At 46.7% G+C, this 14,016-nt stretch overlaps 1 protein-coding gene across 1 annotated transcript in view; it reads right to left on the reverse strand.

Moving 5' to 3' along the window:
* The window catches only part of psmc4 (proteasome 26S subunit, ATPase 4), a 30,768-nt gene extending 17,242 nt beyond the window's left edge, over positions 1–13,526 (reverse strand). The window contains exons 1-3 of the mRNA XM_073055268.1: positions 13,372–13,526; positions 12,594–12,692; positions 4,245–4,431 (exon numbers count right to left, since the gene is read on the reverse strand). Coding sequence (XP_072911369.1) covers positions 4,245–4,431; positions 12,594–12,692; positions 13,372–13,407 — 322 coding nt within the window. The 5' untranslated portion in view covers positions 13,408–13,526. The remainder of the gene's footprint in view (positions 1–4,244; positions 4,432–12,593; positions 12,693–13,371) is intronic.
* Between the last annotated feature and the right edge of the window lie 490 nt (positions 13,527–14,016).

Raw genomic sequence — 14,016 nt, forward strand, 5'->3', positions numbered from 1 at the left:
AAATGACACAACTGAACTGGCCTCTACTACTTCTACAGGAAGCTCATTCCACACAGCTATCACTCTCTGAGTAAAGAAATACCCCCTCGTGTTTCCCTTAAACTTTTGCCCCCTAACTCTCAAATCATGTCCTCTCGTTTGAATCTCCCCTACTCTCAATGGAAACAGCCTATTCACGTCAACTCTATCTATCCCTCTCAACATTTTAAATACCTCGATCAAATCCCCCCTCAACCTTCTACACTCCAATGAATAGAGACCTAACTTGTTCAACCTTTCTCTGTAACTTAAGTGCTGAAACCCAGGTAACATCCTAGTAAATCGTCTCTGCACTCTCTCTAATATCTCAACATTTTAAATACCTCGATCAAATCCCCCCTCAACCTTCTACGCTCCAATGAATAGAGACCTAACTTGTTCAACCTTTCTCTGTAACTTAAGTGCTGAAACCCAGGTAACATCCTAGTAAATCGTCTCTGCACTCTCTCTAATTTATTGATATCTTTCCTATAATTCGGTGACCAGAACTGTACACAATATTCCAAATTTGGCCTTACCAATGCCTTGTACAATTTTAACATTACATCCCAACTTCTGTACTCAATGCTCTGATTTATAAAGGCCAGCGTTCCAAAAGCCTTCTTCACCACCCTATCTACATGAGACTCCACCTTCAGGGAACTATGCGCTGTTATTCCTAGATCTCTCTGTTCCACTGTATTCCTCAATGCCCTACCATTTACACTGTATGTTCTATTTGGATTATTCCTGCCAAAATGTAGAACCTCACACTTCTCAGCATTAAACTCCATCTGCCAACGTTCAGCCCATTCTTCTAACCGGCATAAATCTCCCTGCAAGCTTTGAAAACCCACCTCATTATCCACAACACCTCCTACCTTAGTATCATCAGCATACTTACTAATCCAATTTACCACCCCATCATCCAGATCATTTATGTATATTACAAACAACATTGGGCCCAAAACAGATCCCTGAGGCACCCCGCTAGTCACCGGCCTCCATCCCGATAAACAATTATCCACCACTACTCTCTGGCATCTCCCATCTAGCCACTGTTGAATCCATTTTATTACTCCAGCATTAATACCTAACGACTGAACCTTCTTAACTAACCTTCCATGTGGAACTTTGTCAAAGGCCTTGCTGAAGTCCATATAGACTACATCCACTGCCTTACCCTCGTCAACATTCCTCGTAACTACTTCAAAAAATTCAATAAGGTTTGTCAAACATGACCTTCCACGCACAAATCCATGCTGGCTACTTCTAATCAGATCCTGTCTATCCAGATAATTATAAATACTATCTCTAAGAATACTTTCCATTAATTTACCCACCACTGATGTCAAACTGACAGGTCTATAATTGCCAGGCTTACTTCTAGAACCCTTTTTAAACAATGGAACCACATGAGCAATACGCCAATCCTCCGGCACAATCCCCATCTCTAATGACATCTGAAAGATCTCCGTCAGAGCTCCTGCTATCTCTACACAAACTTCCCTCAAGGTCCTGGGGAATATCCGGTCAGGACCCGGAGATTTATCCACTTTTAAATTTCTTAAAAGCGCCAGTACTTCCACCACTTTAATTGTCATAGGTTCCATAACTTCCTTACTTGTTTCCCACACCTTACACCATTCAATATCCTTCTCCTTAGTGAATACCGAAGAGAAGAAATCGTTCAAAATCTCTCCCATCTCCCTCGGCTCCACACATAGCTGACCACCCTGATTCTCTAAGGGACCAATTTTATCCCTCACTATCCTCTTGCTTTTAATATAACTGTAGAAGCCTTTCGGATTTACTTCCACCTTATTTGCCAAACCAAACTCGTAACTTCTTTTAGCTTTTCTAATCTCTTTCTTAAATTTCCTTTTACATTCTTTATATTCCTCGAGCAATTCCTTTACTCCATGCTGCCTATATCTATTGTAGACATCCCTCTTTTTTCGAACCAAGTTTCTAATATCCCTTGAAAACCATGGCGCTTTCAAACCTTTAACCTTTCCTTTCAACCGAACAGGAACATAAAGATTCTGTACCCTCATAATTTCACCCTTAAATGACCTCCATTTCTCTATTACATCCTTCCCATAAAACAACTTGACCCAATCCACTCTCTAAATTGTGTACAAGTTTCTCTCATGTCTCTGATGCTGCTTCCGTTGCAGCTGTGTGCAAGACCGTAAGATAAAGGAGCAGAATTAGGCCATTTGTCCATCGCGTCTCCGCCATTCAATAATGGCTGACTTATTTTCCCCTCTCACCTTCTTCCCATAACCCTTAGACCCCTCACCAGTCGGGAACCTATCAATCTCTGCCTTAAACAATTGGCCATCTGTACCATCAAAGTCCACAGATTCACCACCTTCTGGCTAAAGAAACTCCTCCTCGTCTCAGCTCGGAAGTTACACCCTGTTATCCTGAGGCTGTATGCTCAGATCTGACACTCTCCTGCTGATGGAAACATCCACTCAATGTGGAATGTTCAGGATCCAGTAGGCTTCAATGAGATTCCCCTTCAGCCTTCTAATCTTCATCGAGTTCAGCCCAAAGTCATCACGCTCTCCTTATACATTCACCCTTACATCCTGGGATTGTCCTCGTGACCTCCTCTGGACCCTCTCCAATACCAGCACATTCTTCTTTAGATATGGGGCCCAAAGCTTATAACAATTCTCCAACCGTGATCTAATACGCCATGAAGCCTAATACACCCATGCTTTGAGATTCTAGTCCTCTTGAAAGGAACACTAACTTCCTTACCGCTGACACGACCTTCAGGACGTCCCATGCTTCCAAGTTTCTTTGCACATCCAATTTCTGGTTTCTCTCGCCATTTAGGAAATAGACCACACATTTATTCTTCCTACCAAAGTGCAAACCACACACTTCCCTGTGCTGTTTTCCTCCTGCCACTTTGCCCACGTTCCCAACTTTATCATTTATGAATGGACCTCTTGTATGATAAGACGGACACGGCCTCTCAATGTACCTGGTTATGATCTTGCACTTTATCGTTAATCTGAACTGCACTTTTTCTGTAGCTGTTACACTTTATTCTGCATTTTGTTAATGTTTTACCTTGTTTCACCTCAATGCACCGTGTGATGATCAGATCTGTATGAACCGTACGCAAGATACAGGTGAAAATACACCTAATTATTTGTTAATTTATTTGTGGTCATATTACTCACAGTATGTGTCATTTCTGTGTTAATTCTGCTCCTTTGTCTTATGTTGTACAACTTGTTAGAGAGAATGTTATTTCATTTGGTATACTGTTGAAGACAATAAACGTGAACTTCAACAAGCTTGTATTTGTCTCTTGGTATGTGTGGCAAGAATAAACAATCCCAATAGAGAGGAGGCTGCGTCCACAACTCTCTGCAGGCATGTGCCAAGCCGTTATGCATCCTACTCTCAACCCGCTGATGTAGACAGTGACCACTCTTTCTCTGAATTTAAAGACCTATTCTTTTGTTTTCCCTTGTTGTACCTCAATGAACTGTGTAATGATCTGGTATGCATGAATAGTGTGCAAGACAAGCTTTTCATGAGACAATAAACCAACACCAACCGACCCACACCTGCTTCCTCAACACTACCTGACCCTCCACCCAACTTCAGATCATCCGCAAACGTCGTCACTAAACCATCAATTCCATTATCCAGATCATTAACCTATAATATAAAAAGTAGTGGTTCCAACAACAACCCCCCACAGAACACCACTGATCACCGGCTGCCAACCAGAAAAGGTCCCCTTTATTCCCACTCTTTGCCTCCAGCCAGTCAGCTAATCTTCTCTCCATGCTAGTATCCTTCCTATAAGAAGATGAGCTCTTGTTTAGCATCCTTGTGTAAGGTACTTTACAAAGGCCTTCTGAAAATCCAAATAAACAACATCCACTGATTCCCGTTTTATCTATCCTGCCTGTTATTTCCTCAAAAAGAATTCCAACAGATTTGTCAAACAAGATTTCTTCTTAAGGACAGCATGCTGACTTCTGCCTGCTGTGTGCATCCAGGTACCCTGAAACTAGGCCACAAAGCTATCAATTCTGACAGATGTGACATCAAACCTGACTGTGATAACGCCCAATGGTTTGGAAAACATGACGGCACTAGACAATCAGAGATTCACTGTCCCCAGAAAGCTCCCCCACCACTGTGTGCTCTGCTCTAAACCCCACCGGGCAGAGGGAGGGTCTCACCTGTGGTGGAGCCCACGATAGCCGTGTTCTGATCGACCGCCTCCAGGAACTGCCCGATGACCAGCGGGATGCTCTGAATGCGCTTCACCTCCTCCTGGGCGTGGAGGAATTCCTTCTTCAGGTTCTTCTGCTCATCCTTGATGTACTCCTCCTGCACCTCCAGGAACTCCAGCTCCTGCTGCAGTTTCTGCATGGACACAGGGCATTTGACGCAGTTAGAAGCTTACACAGATCCAGCAGGTCATAACAAACTTTCACAGACTTCTGTAGATACCCAGTGGAGAGTACCCGGACTGGTTGCATCGCACCCCGGTATGGAAACAGCAATGCCCATGAGCGGAAAAGTCTACAAAAAGTAGTGGATAGCCCAATCTATCACAGGAAAAGCCCACCCCACCAATGAGCAGGTCTACAAGGAGGGTTACAGCAGGAAAGTGGCATCCATCATCAAAGACCAACCCCCATCATCCAGGCCAGGCCCTCCTCTTGCTACTACCACCAGGCAGGAGGCCTTAGGAACGGTTATTACCCCTCAACATCAGGCTCCTAAACCAGGGTGGATAACTTCACTCACCTCAGCACTGAACCGATTCCACAACCGATGAACTCACTTTCAAGGACTCAACAGCCTGTTCTTAGTAGTAGTTAGTTATTTCTTAATTATCAAAATTATTTGGACTTTTTTTTGTATTTGCTCACTTTGCCTTCTTTTGCACATTGGTTGGTTTCTGAGGCTGTTATAGCCGGGGGTGGAAATGGGAATAAGCTACTACTACCTATCAAATGCTCCCAATAGCGTGTGCCTCAAATAGCCTCTAACAACCAAGTCCAGCTCCTGGCCTTCACATGAGCTTAGCTACTGAGCCCGGCAGAACCATTTCTATTGACGGGGAAAGGGCAAAGATGGGTTCCTGGTGCCCTAAAACCAGATGGGGTTCATCAGCCGTGCTTGGCAGCTCATCTAGAAGGAAAACTCTGAACTCAAACCTCCGCTGCCTTGTGGCTTCGGGAGTAAACCCCGAGGGAAAATCTGGAGTCCCTAAGGCAGTCGTACATTGAGTTTAACGCTGACTGACAATTCCTGCAACACCGCTGACACCAGACTGTATCCGTCTCCGCCGTTCCTTTGGGCTCATCAATGCATGGAGAGGGGGAGCTTGCTACATGGACAACGGCTTGCTCTCCATATTGTACTGCCCTGGCTTGTGAAATCTAGACAGCTAGGATGTAATGTCCATGGTCAACCCTGACCGACAGAGGCCACAGCCCATTGGCTGTTAGTCAGTCTTTGTGTGTAGTTTTTCATTGATTCCATTGCATTTCTATGTTTGACTGTAAATGACAAGAAAATGAATCTCAGTGTTGTATACGGTGACATACATGTACTTTGATACTGAATTTACTTTGGTCTTTGAAAGAGGTTTATAATCACAGACAGATGTCATGAGATTTGCTGTTTGAAGTAGGAGGACAGTGCAATACACAAAATCTACAATTTAAATAAGCAGTGCGAAAGGAAAGGAAAAATAGTGAGGTTCTGTTCACTGTCCATTCAGATATCTGATGGCAGAGGGGAAGAATCTGTTTAAAACGGCGAGTGTGTGCCTTCAGGCTCCTGTACCACCAGATGGCAGCAATGAGGAGGCATGTCCTGCGTGAGGGGGATCCTGAATGAAGGACGTCACCTTTCTGAGGGATCACCTTTTGAAGATATCCGCAATGGTGAGGAGGATTGTGACAACGGAGCTGGTTGAGTTTACAAATTCCTGGAGCTTTTCCCGATCCTGTGCAGTGGCCCCTCCACATTAGACGGAGGATGGGCAGGTAGTGTTGAGGAAGCAAGAAAGACACTAGCATGGGCAGAAGATTGGCTGACTGGCAAAAGGGATCAAAGGGAGGCTCTTCCGAATGGCTGCCGGTGGCTAATTTGTTTACTTTTTAGCTGGCTCAGCACCACGTTGTGGGCCGAAGGGCCAGTGTCTACGCTGTGCTGTTCTACATCTATGTCTATGCCTGATGGTGGGACTGCTGCTTTCCTCAGTAGCAAGGAAGACAAAGGTCATGTTAGCATTCACTTTCAGAGCACTAGAATAAAAAAACAAAGATGTAATGCTGAAGTTTTATAAGGCATTGCTCAGACCGCATGTGGAAGTACTGAGAACAGTTCTGAACCCCTTATCCATGAAAGGATAAGACATAAGAGCAGAATTAGATCATTCAGCTCATCAAATTACACCATACAGGCCCAGAGGCATCAAATGCTCCTCTTACGATAAGCCTTTCATTCCCAAACTCCTGTGAACCCTCTCTAATGTCAGCATATCCTCTCTTAGATACAGTAATGGGCCCAAAACTGCTTACGATACTCAAGAATTTTTGCTCAGTCAACAGGAGCTTGGGAAACAAGACTGAACTTCTACATGGAGATGTGGCATATCTAGGCGATCTGTATGACAAAATGAACGTCCTAAATGTGAAACTGCAAGGTGAGAATTACAACTTAATCCAGGCAAAAAGTGCTGGTGGAACGCAGCAGGCCAGGCAGCATCTATAGGAAGAAGTACAGTCGATGTTTCGAGCCGAGGCCCTGACGAACGGTTTCGGGCCGAAACGTCGACAGTGCTTCTCCCTATAGATGCTGCCTGGCCTGCTGCGTTCCACCAGCATTTTGTGTGTGTTGCTTGAATTTCAGCAGATTTCCTCGTGTTTGCGTTTTTAAAAAGTGCAGTGTTCACTTTTGAAAATATTCAAGCAAAACACTGGGAGAAGAACGTTCTCAGTTTCCTTGCGTGGAAAGAGTGCCACTCTCTTTCTCAGGCAGTAATTTATTTACACCTGCAGTCACTGAAGAAAATTTTCAGAATCAATTTAAGGATTTGAACGATCGGGAAATTCCGGACTGAGTAATTAACCCATTTATTTGCAAGGTGGAACTACAGGAAGAGGGAGCTAGCAAGAAGAAATAATCAAAATTCAGAATGATGAAGAAGCCAAACTGCTTTTCAAAAATGGCTTTTGTGGGATGTGGTGACACTGTTATAGGAAGTTTCCTGGTCTTTGGAGAAGAGCCAAACAGCTCTTCATTGCATTTCCATTCTCCTATCTTGCTAGAAGAAGCTCCCACACAGTGAACCACATACTCACAGAAAATGCTTGGACATTGTTACGCATGGGGACCGAAGGCTGTCACAACTTGAACCAGATATTTCAACTCTTGCTAAAAACTATCAAGCTCAAGGATCACATTGATATCGAAGCTGTTGTACATGCACAAGTACTGTGTAAGGTAGGTTTAAGGACAAATAACAATTTAAAGCATAATCAATTTTCTCATGTTTTTACACAATGGGGGCGCCAGAAAGTAAATTGTGCCTAAAAGGGGTGTTGGCAAGTATGAAATTGCTTTGGGGGGGGGGGGGGGGGGTGTTGGCAAGTATGAAATTGCCTCAGAAGGAAATTGGGCTACAAAGGGTTGGGAAACACTGCATTATAAGAAGGATGTGGAAGCTTTCGAGAACATGCAGACAAAATTCATCAGGATATTCTGGTGAATTACAGATGTCTTATGAGGAAACATTGAGCAAGCTTTTGACTTTGGAATGAAGGATTAAAAGGTGTTGATGACTCTGAGAGGCACAGATAGTTTGGAGAGCCAGTGACTTTTTCCCAGGGTGGCGATGGCCGACATCAGAGGATATCTGTTTTAGGAAAGCTTAGAGGAGCTATCAAGGGTAGATTCTTGATTAGTAAGGGCCTAGGTTACAGGGAGAAGGGAGGAGAATGCGGCTGTGAGGGAAAATAAATCAGCCATGATGAATGGCAAAGCATTTCAATGGGCCAAATAGTATATTCTGCTCCTGTCTTATGGATGCTGACATCGTTCACCAGGATGCTGCCTGGATTAGAGAGCACGTGCAAAAAGGAGTTTTTCTTAATCCAAGCGAGTGGCAAATGCCTGGAATGCACCTCCAGGAGTTATGGTGAGGTAGATACCACAGAGTTGGGTCAGAGGCTCATGATCTGCAGAGATGAAGACATATGGACATTGTGTAGGCTAAAGGGATTTGTTTAGTTGGGCATTTAACTGCTAGTTTAATTAGTTTATCACAACATTGTGGGAAAACAATTTTGTCTGTCCATCCTATCCACACCTCTCGATGCCACAAACCATCAGATTTGTTGGATTAGACTGTAGAACTGTTATTTTTCTTGTAGTTTAGCTTTCTTATGTCTGTTTGTATTTTTATATCATCCCCAATATACACGTGATTGTTTGAGTGTGGGTTTCACAGTACTTGAAAAGGGGCTATCTGATTGGTTAACTATTACCTATGGAAATTCAATGGAAAAAGCAACCTGGCGGACGAAGACCAGACCAGTTGGATCTGTCTTTGTCCTGTTCCCTGCCACTCGGGTCTCTTCCCACCCTCACCCCATGCTTCTCTTGTTTTGTTCCACAACGTGTGTTACACACTCAAAAGCAACAAGTTTTGATTTCCGCAGAACCTCAGATCAAAGACATCAGCATTCAATGAAGATAGTAAAACAGAATCTTCAATAAATAGTCCACTGAAACGGGAGTTGGACATTCAGTGCGGATTCCATCACGGGTTCTGCTCTTCCCACCACCGAGCAACATCTACACAAGGCAACGTCATAGAGAGGTGACATCAGGGACCCGTACTATCTGAGTGATACCCTCTTATTGATGCTGCCTTCAGGCAGGAGGTACAGAAGCCCGGAGACCTACACCACAAGGTTTTAACAACAGCTTCTTCTCCACTGCCATCGGATTCTTGAACTAAATGTGGATGTGGGTACTACAGAGAGAGTACAGAGGGGATTTATAAGGATGTTGCTGGGACTGGAGGGTGTACCTTATGAGAATAGGTTGAGTGAACTTGGCCTTTTCTCCCTGAAGCAACGGAGGATGAGAGGCAACCTGATAGAGGTATATAAGATGATGAGGGGCATTGTCGTATGGCGAGCCAGAGGCTTTTTCCCAGTAGTGAAATGGCTAACACGAGGGGGCATGGTTTTAAAGTGCTTGGAGAAAGGTACCGAGGGGATGTCAGGGGCAAGTTTTTCACACATAGAGTGGTGGGTGCGTAGAATGCACTGCCAGTGGTGGAAGCGGGATACAATAGGGTATTTTAAGAGCCTCTTAAGATTGATATATGGAGCTTAGAAAAAGGGGGCTATGCGCTAGGGAAATTCGAGGCAGTTTCTAGAGCAGGTTCCATGATCGGCACAAATTCGTTCTATGTAAACTAAAAAACTGGAATATTATCTCTCAGATTGTCTTATTGTCTCTCTCTCTCCCACTACCTCCATTTATATTTCTTTTTCTCATTTTCTCAATGTTATACTTGTGTTGTTGTGGTTAATGTATTTATTTTTGCCTACATGTAACTAATTTAAGATAACGCTCTATAAAGACCAGTACAGAATAGGAAGGCTCTTCAATCCCACAATATATGTGCCAAACTCAATAGCAAATTAAACCTTTTTTGTCTCTACATGATCCATATCCCTCTGGACAATATAAAGGTAGGTGGAGGGGCAGATGGTGCTGAGGAAGCAGAGAGACTGCAGAAGGACTTAGACAGATTGGGAGAATGGGCAATGAAGTGGCAGATGAAAGTGTCGAGAAGTGTATGGACACACATTTTGGTAGAACGAATGAAAGCATAGGCTATTTTCTAAAATCAAAAATCCGAGGCGCAAAGGGACATGGGACATGCACTCCCCGTGTAGGAGTCCCTAAAGGCTTCTGCAAGTTGAGTCAGGGCGAGGAAGGCAAATGCAATGCTGGCATTTATTTGAAGATGACTAGAATTTAAAAGCAATGATGTTTTAGGCCTCACTCGAAGTACTGTGAGCAATTTTTAAGATTCAAATACATTCATTACCAAAGTATGTATAAATTATACAACCCTGAGATTTGCATGCTCGCAGGTAGTCACAAAGCAAGAGACCTGGTAAAAAAAAACAATTAAAGAAAAAATAAAAATAAAAAATAAAAAACCAACACGACGCACAAAAGAAAAAAAAAACATGCAAACAATTAAAGCACAGATTTGGGCCCTTTATGTAAGAAAGGATGTGCTGACACTGGAAGGTTCAGAGGAGGCTCATGGGAATGATTCCAGAAAGAACGTGGAATGTTAAATGGCTCTGGGTCTTTACTCTTTGGAATTTAGGAGAATGAGGGGGCAACTTCACTGAAACCTATCAAATGTTGAAAGGCGAGATAGAGTGGATGTGGAGAGGGTGTTCCACTCTATCTATGGAGTCCAGGAGCAGAGGGCACAGCTTAAGAGGGAAGTCCATTTAGAACAGAGATAAGGAGGAATTTCTCGAAGTAGAGGGAGGCAAATCTCGAGGCAGGGCGGCTATGGAGGCCAGGTAATTGTGTGTACTTAAGGCGGAGATTGAAAGCTTCTACAGTCAAGGTGTGAAAGGTTTTTTGTTAGTCAGGGTGTGAAAGGAGGTTGTTCGTTAGTCAGGGTGTAAAAGATGCTGGGAAGAAGGCATGAGAATGGGGTGTCAAAGGGAAATGAATTAGACATAATGAAATGGTGGAGCAAAATCGATGCCAAATGGCCGAATGCTTATGGTTTTGTGATCTTATATTCATGCATCTAACAGCTTCTTAAATACACTTTGATCCAGAAGCTACAACAATGCATCATGTTCCCAGTGTGGGTCTGACCCAGGGATACAGAGACTGGAATTGCACACAGTGCTCTTGGTGTGGGTCTGACCAGAGATACGGAGACCAGAACTGTGCATGGTGCTCCCGGCGTGGGTCTGACCCAGGGATATGGAGACTGGAACTGTGCACGGTGCTCCCGGTGTGGGTCTGACCCAGGGATACGGTGACTGGAACTGTGCACGGTGCTCCCGGTGTGGGTCTGACCCAGGGATACGGTGACTGGAACTGTGCACGGTGCTCCCGGTGTGGGTCTGACCCAGGGATACGGTGACTGGAACTGTGCACGGTGCTCCCGGTGTGGGTCTGACCCAGGGATACGGTGACTGGAACTGTGCACGGTGCTCCCGGTGTGGGTCTGACCCAGGGATACGGTGACTGGAACTGTGCACGGTGCTCCCGGTGTGGGTCTGACCCAGGGATACGGAGACTGGAACTGTGCACGGTGCTCCCGGTGTGGGTCTGACCGAGAGATACGGAGACTGGAACTGTGCACGGTGCTCCCGGTGTGGGTCTGACCCAGGGACACGGAGACTGGAACTGTACACGGTGCTCCCGGTGTGGGTCTGACCCAGGGACACGGAGACTGGAACTGTGCACGGTGCTCCCGGTGTGGGTCTGACCCAGGGACACGGAGACTGGAACTGTGCACGGTGCTCCCGGTGTGGGTCTGACCCAGGGACACGGAGACTGGAACTGTGCACGGAGCTCCCGGTGTGGGTCTGACCCAGGGATACGGAGACTGGAATTGTACACTGTGCTCCCGGTGTGGGTCTGACCCAGGGATACGGAGACTGGAAATGTACACTGTGCTCCCGGTGTGGGTCTGACCCAGGGATACGGAGACTGGAAATGTACACTGTGCTCCCGGTGTGGGTCTGACCCAGGGACACGGAGACTGGAACTGTGCACGGTGCTCCCGGTGTGGGTCTGACCCAGGGACACGGAGACTGGAACTGTGCACGGAGCTCCCGGTGTGGGTCTGACCCAGGGATACGGAGACTGGAATTGTACACTGTGCTCCCGGTGTGGGTCTGACCCAGGGATACGGAGACTGGAAATGTACACTGTGCTCCCGGTGTGGGTCTGACCCAGGGATACGGAGACTGGAACTGTGCACTGTTTTTATGCACAGGACTGTGACAAACCCTTTTTCATGACACTTATTCACTCTGTGTGTCTGCCTTGGAGAATAAATTTGAAGTGCCACGGTCTTAAGGTGCTGCTTCCGCACTGAACGATCCTCTGACCTGATCAGAGATTAGTACTGATGGGTTTCGTCCAAAGGTGAAACAACCACTGTAAATGAATGTGTGCGTGAAGAGCAGAATCTGGGGAAGGGCGAGAATGAAGCAGGATTGGTGTCCACGGTCAGGTCAGAATACTCGATGGGCCAAAGGGCCTATTTCTTCATGGTACGACAATGATTTTTGACCAACGGGAGCTTAGAGGGACTGGGGAACAAAGGAAGCAGAGGTCAAAACCCATCAGGGTAAACCGTATCCGATTCCCAGTCCAACACCTCAGACGAGCACGGGAGGCTATTCCGCCCCTCTGAACAGTACCCACCCCACCCTCTCTGTAGCCCTACCTTCCACAGACAACTCAATGGGTTCAGAAACCCTCCCCCTCACCTTGTACCGACTATACAGGTCCTCCAAGTCCTCCGGCTCTGGAGCAAGGAAGGACAGAGCCGTGTGTGGTCTGGACGTCATCAGCGCCGGAATCTCGTCCTGCGAACACGAGGAGAGGGACAGAAATTCAGGAGGGAGTCCAAGCACCGGGGGCAGGGGGAAGCGAGTGGAGCAATTAGCACTGCCATGTTTGTGTACCCGCTGTGGGCCGTGGTGTCTCAGTAACCAACACCCCCACAACTCACTCACCCAACCCATCGACCCTCCACCCAAATCTGGAGCCTGTTCCTCACCAAGTCACCATGGTGCATCCACTCGCTGCTCCGATTCTTCCATTACCATCTCTCTTACACTAATCCCTTCGATTCCCCTACACCATACCCTTTTCCTTCTGCCCTTTGTTCTACCCTCATTTACCCTGCTTCATTTCCCTTCTGACCTCTTCACTCCTGCTCCCCTTCCCCCTCTCCTTACTCTCCCCAAGCTTTCCTGCAACTTCCCCTCTCCTCCTCACCCATCATCCCTCCCCCTCTCTTTCCCCTACGTCACCCTTTCCCTGTTCCCCTTCCCTCTCTTCCACCTCCATTTCCCTTTCTCCTCTCTTCCCCTCCATTTCCCTTTGGCCTCTGCTCCCATCCATTACTCCCTCCCTCCTCCAGTCTGGTTACTCCCCCAATGACGAAGTTGCCGTCCCGGATCGCGGGGTATCCGAACGCAGCCCGAGTCATCTCGCCCGGTCCACGCTCCCTATTTTCCCGGGACCCGTCCGCTTCCTTACCACCGGCCGCTCCACCGCCAAGCCGAGCTCCTCCATGGCTGTCGATTCTGTCGTGTCACTCGCACTTCCGCCGGAAGCCGGCCGCCGGGGGCGGGGCCTATTCCACAGTAGTTCGGACAACTTTGTCGCTGCTCTCTAACTTTCTCCATCTGCCTTCACCTCTGGAGACACATTTATCTTTTACAAGTAGGATCCTATCACTAAACTCACCCCTCTGTTCCAAACCACCCTTTCCCCCAGCCCGGCCCAACCACTACTCTCCGCTTTCAGTCGGGATCGATCCCCTTGCCCATTCGGCTCTCCGCGCTGATCTTCCTCCTGCCTCTTATCCCCGGATCGAGTTACAAATGCCGCAGTTCCTCACTCGCCACCGTTCAGGGCCCCAAACAGTCCTTCCAGGTGAGGCGGCCCTTCACCTGCGAGTTTCTCGGGATCATCTGCTGGCTTCGGTAATGCTGCTATTGTTCCAGTAGGCCTGTGAGTTCCTGAGATCCGAGAGGGACCCCGTCTGAAATGTGGCCACCTGGCGCTCAGCTCAAGGTAGGGCCGCCCATGGTCAAGGGGGGAGGAGGAGGTTGGTTCCAGACAGAAGGCGATCTAGCCATGACTCCAACGGTACATCTGGCGGACGATGGTGACACACCA

Source organism: Hemitrygon akajei, chromosome 1 (assembly GCF_048418815.1).
Source record: "Hemitrygon akajei chromosome 1, sHemAka1.3, whole genome shotgun sequence".
NCBI lineage: Eukaryota > Metazoa > Chordata > Chondrichthyes > Myliobatiformes > Dasyatidae > Hemitrygon > Hemitrygon akajei.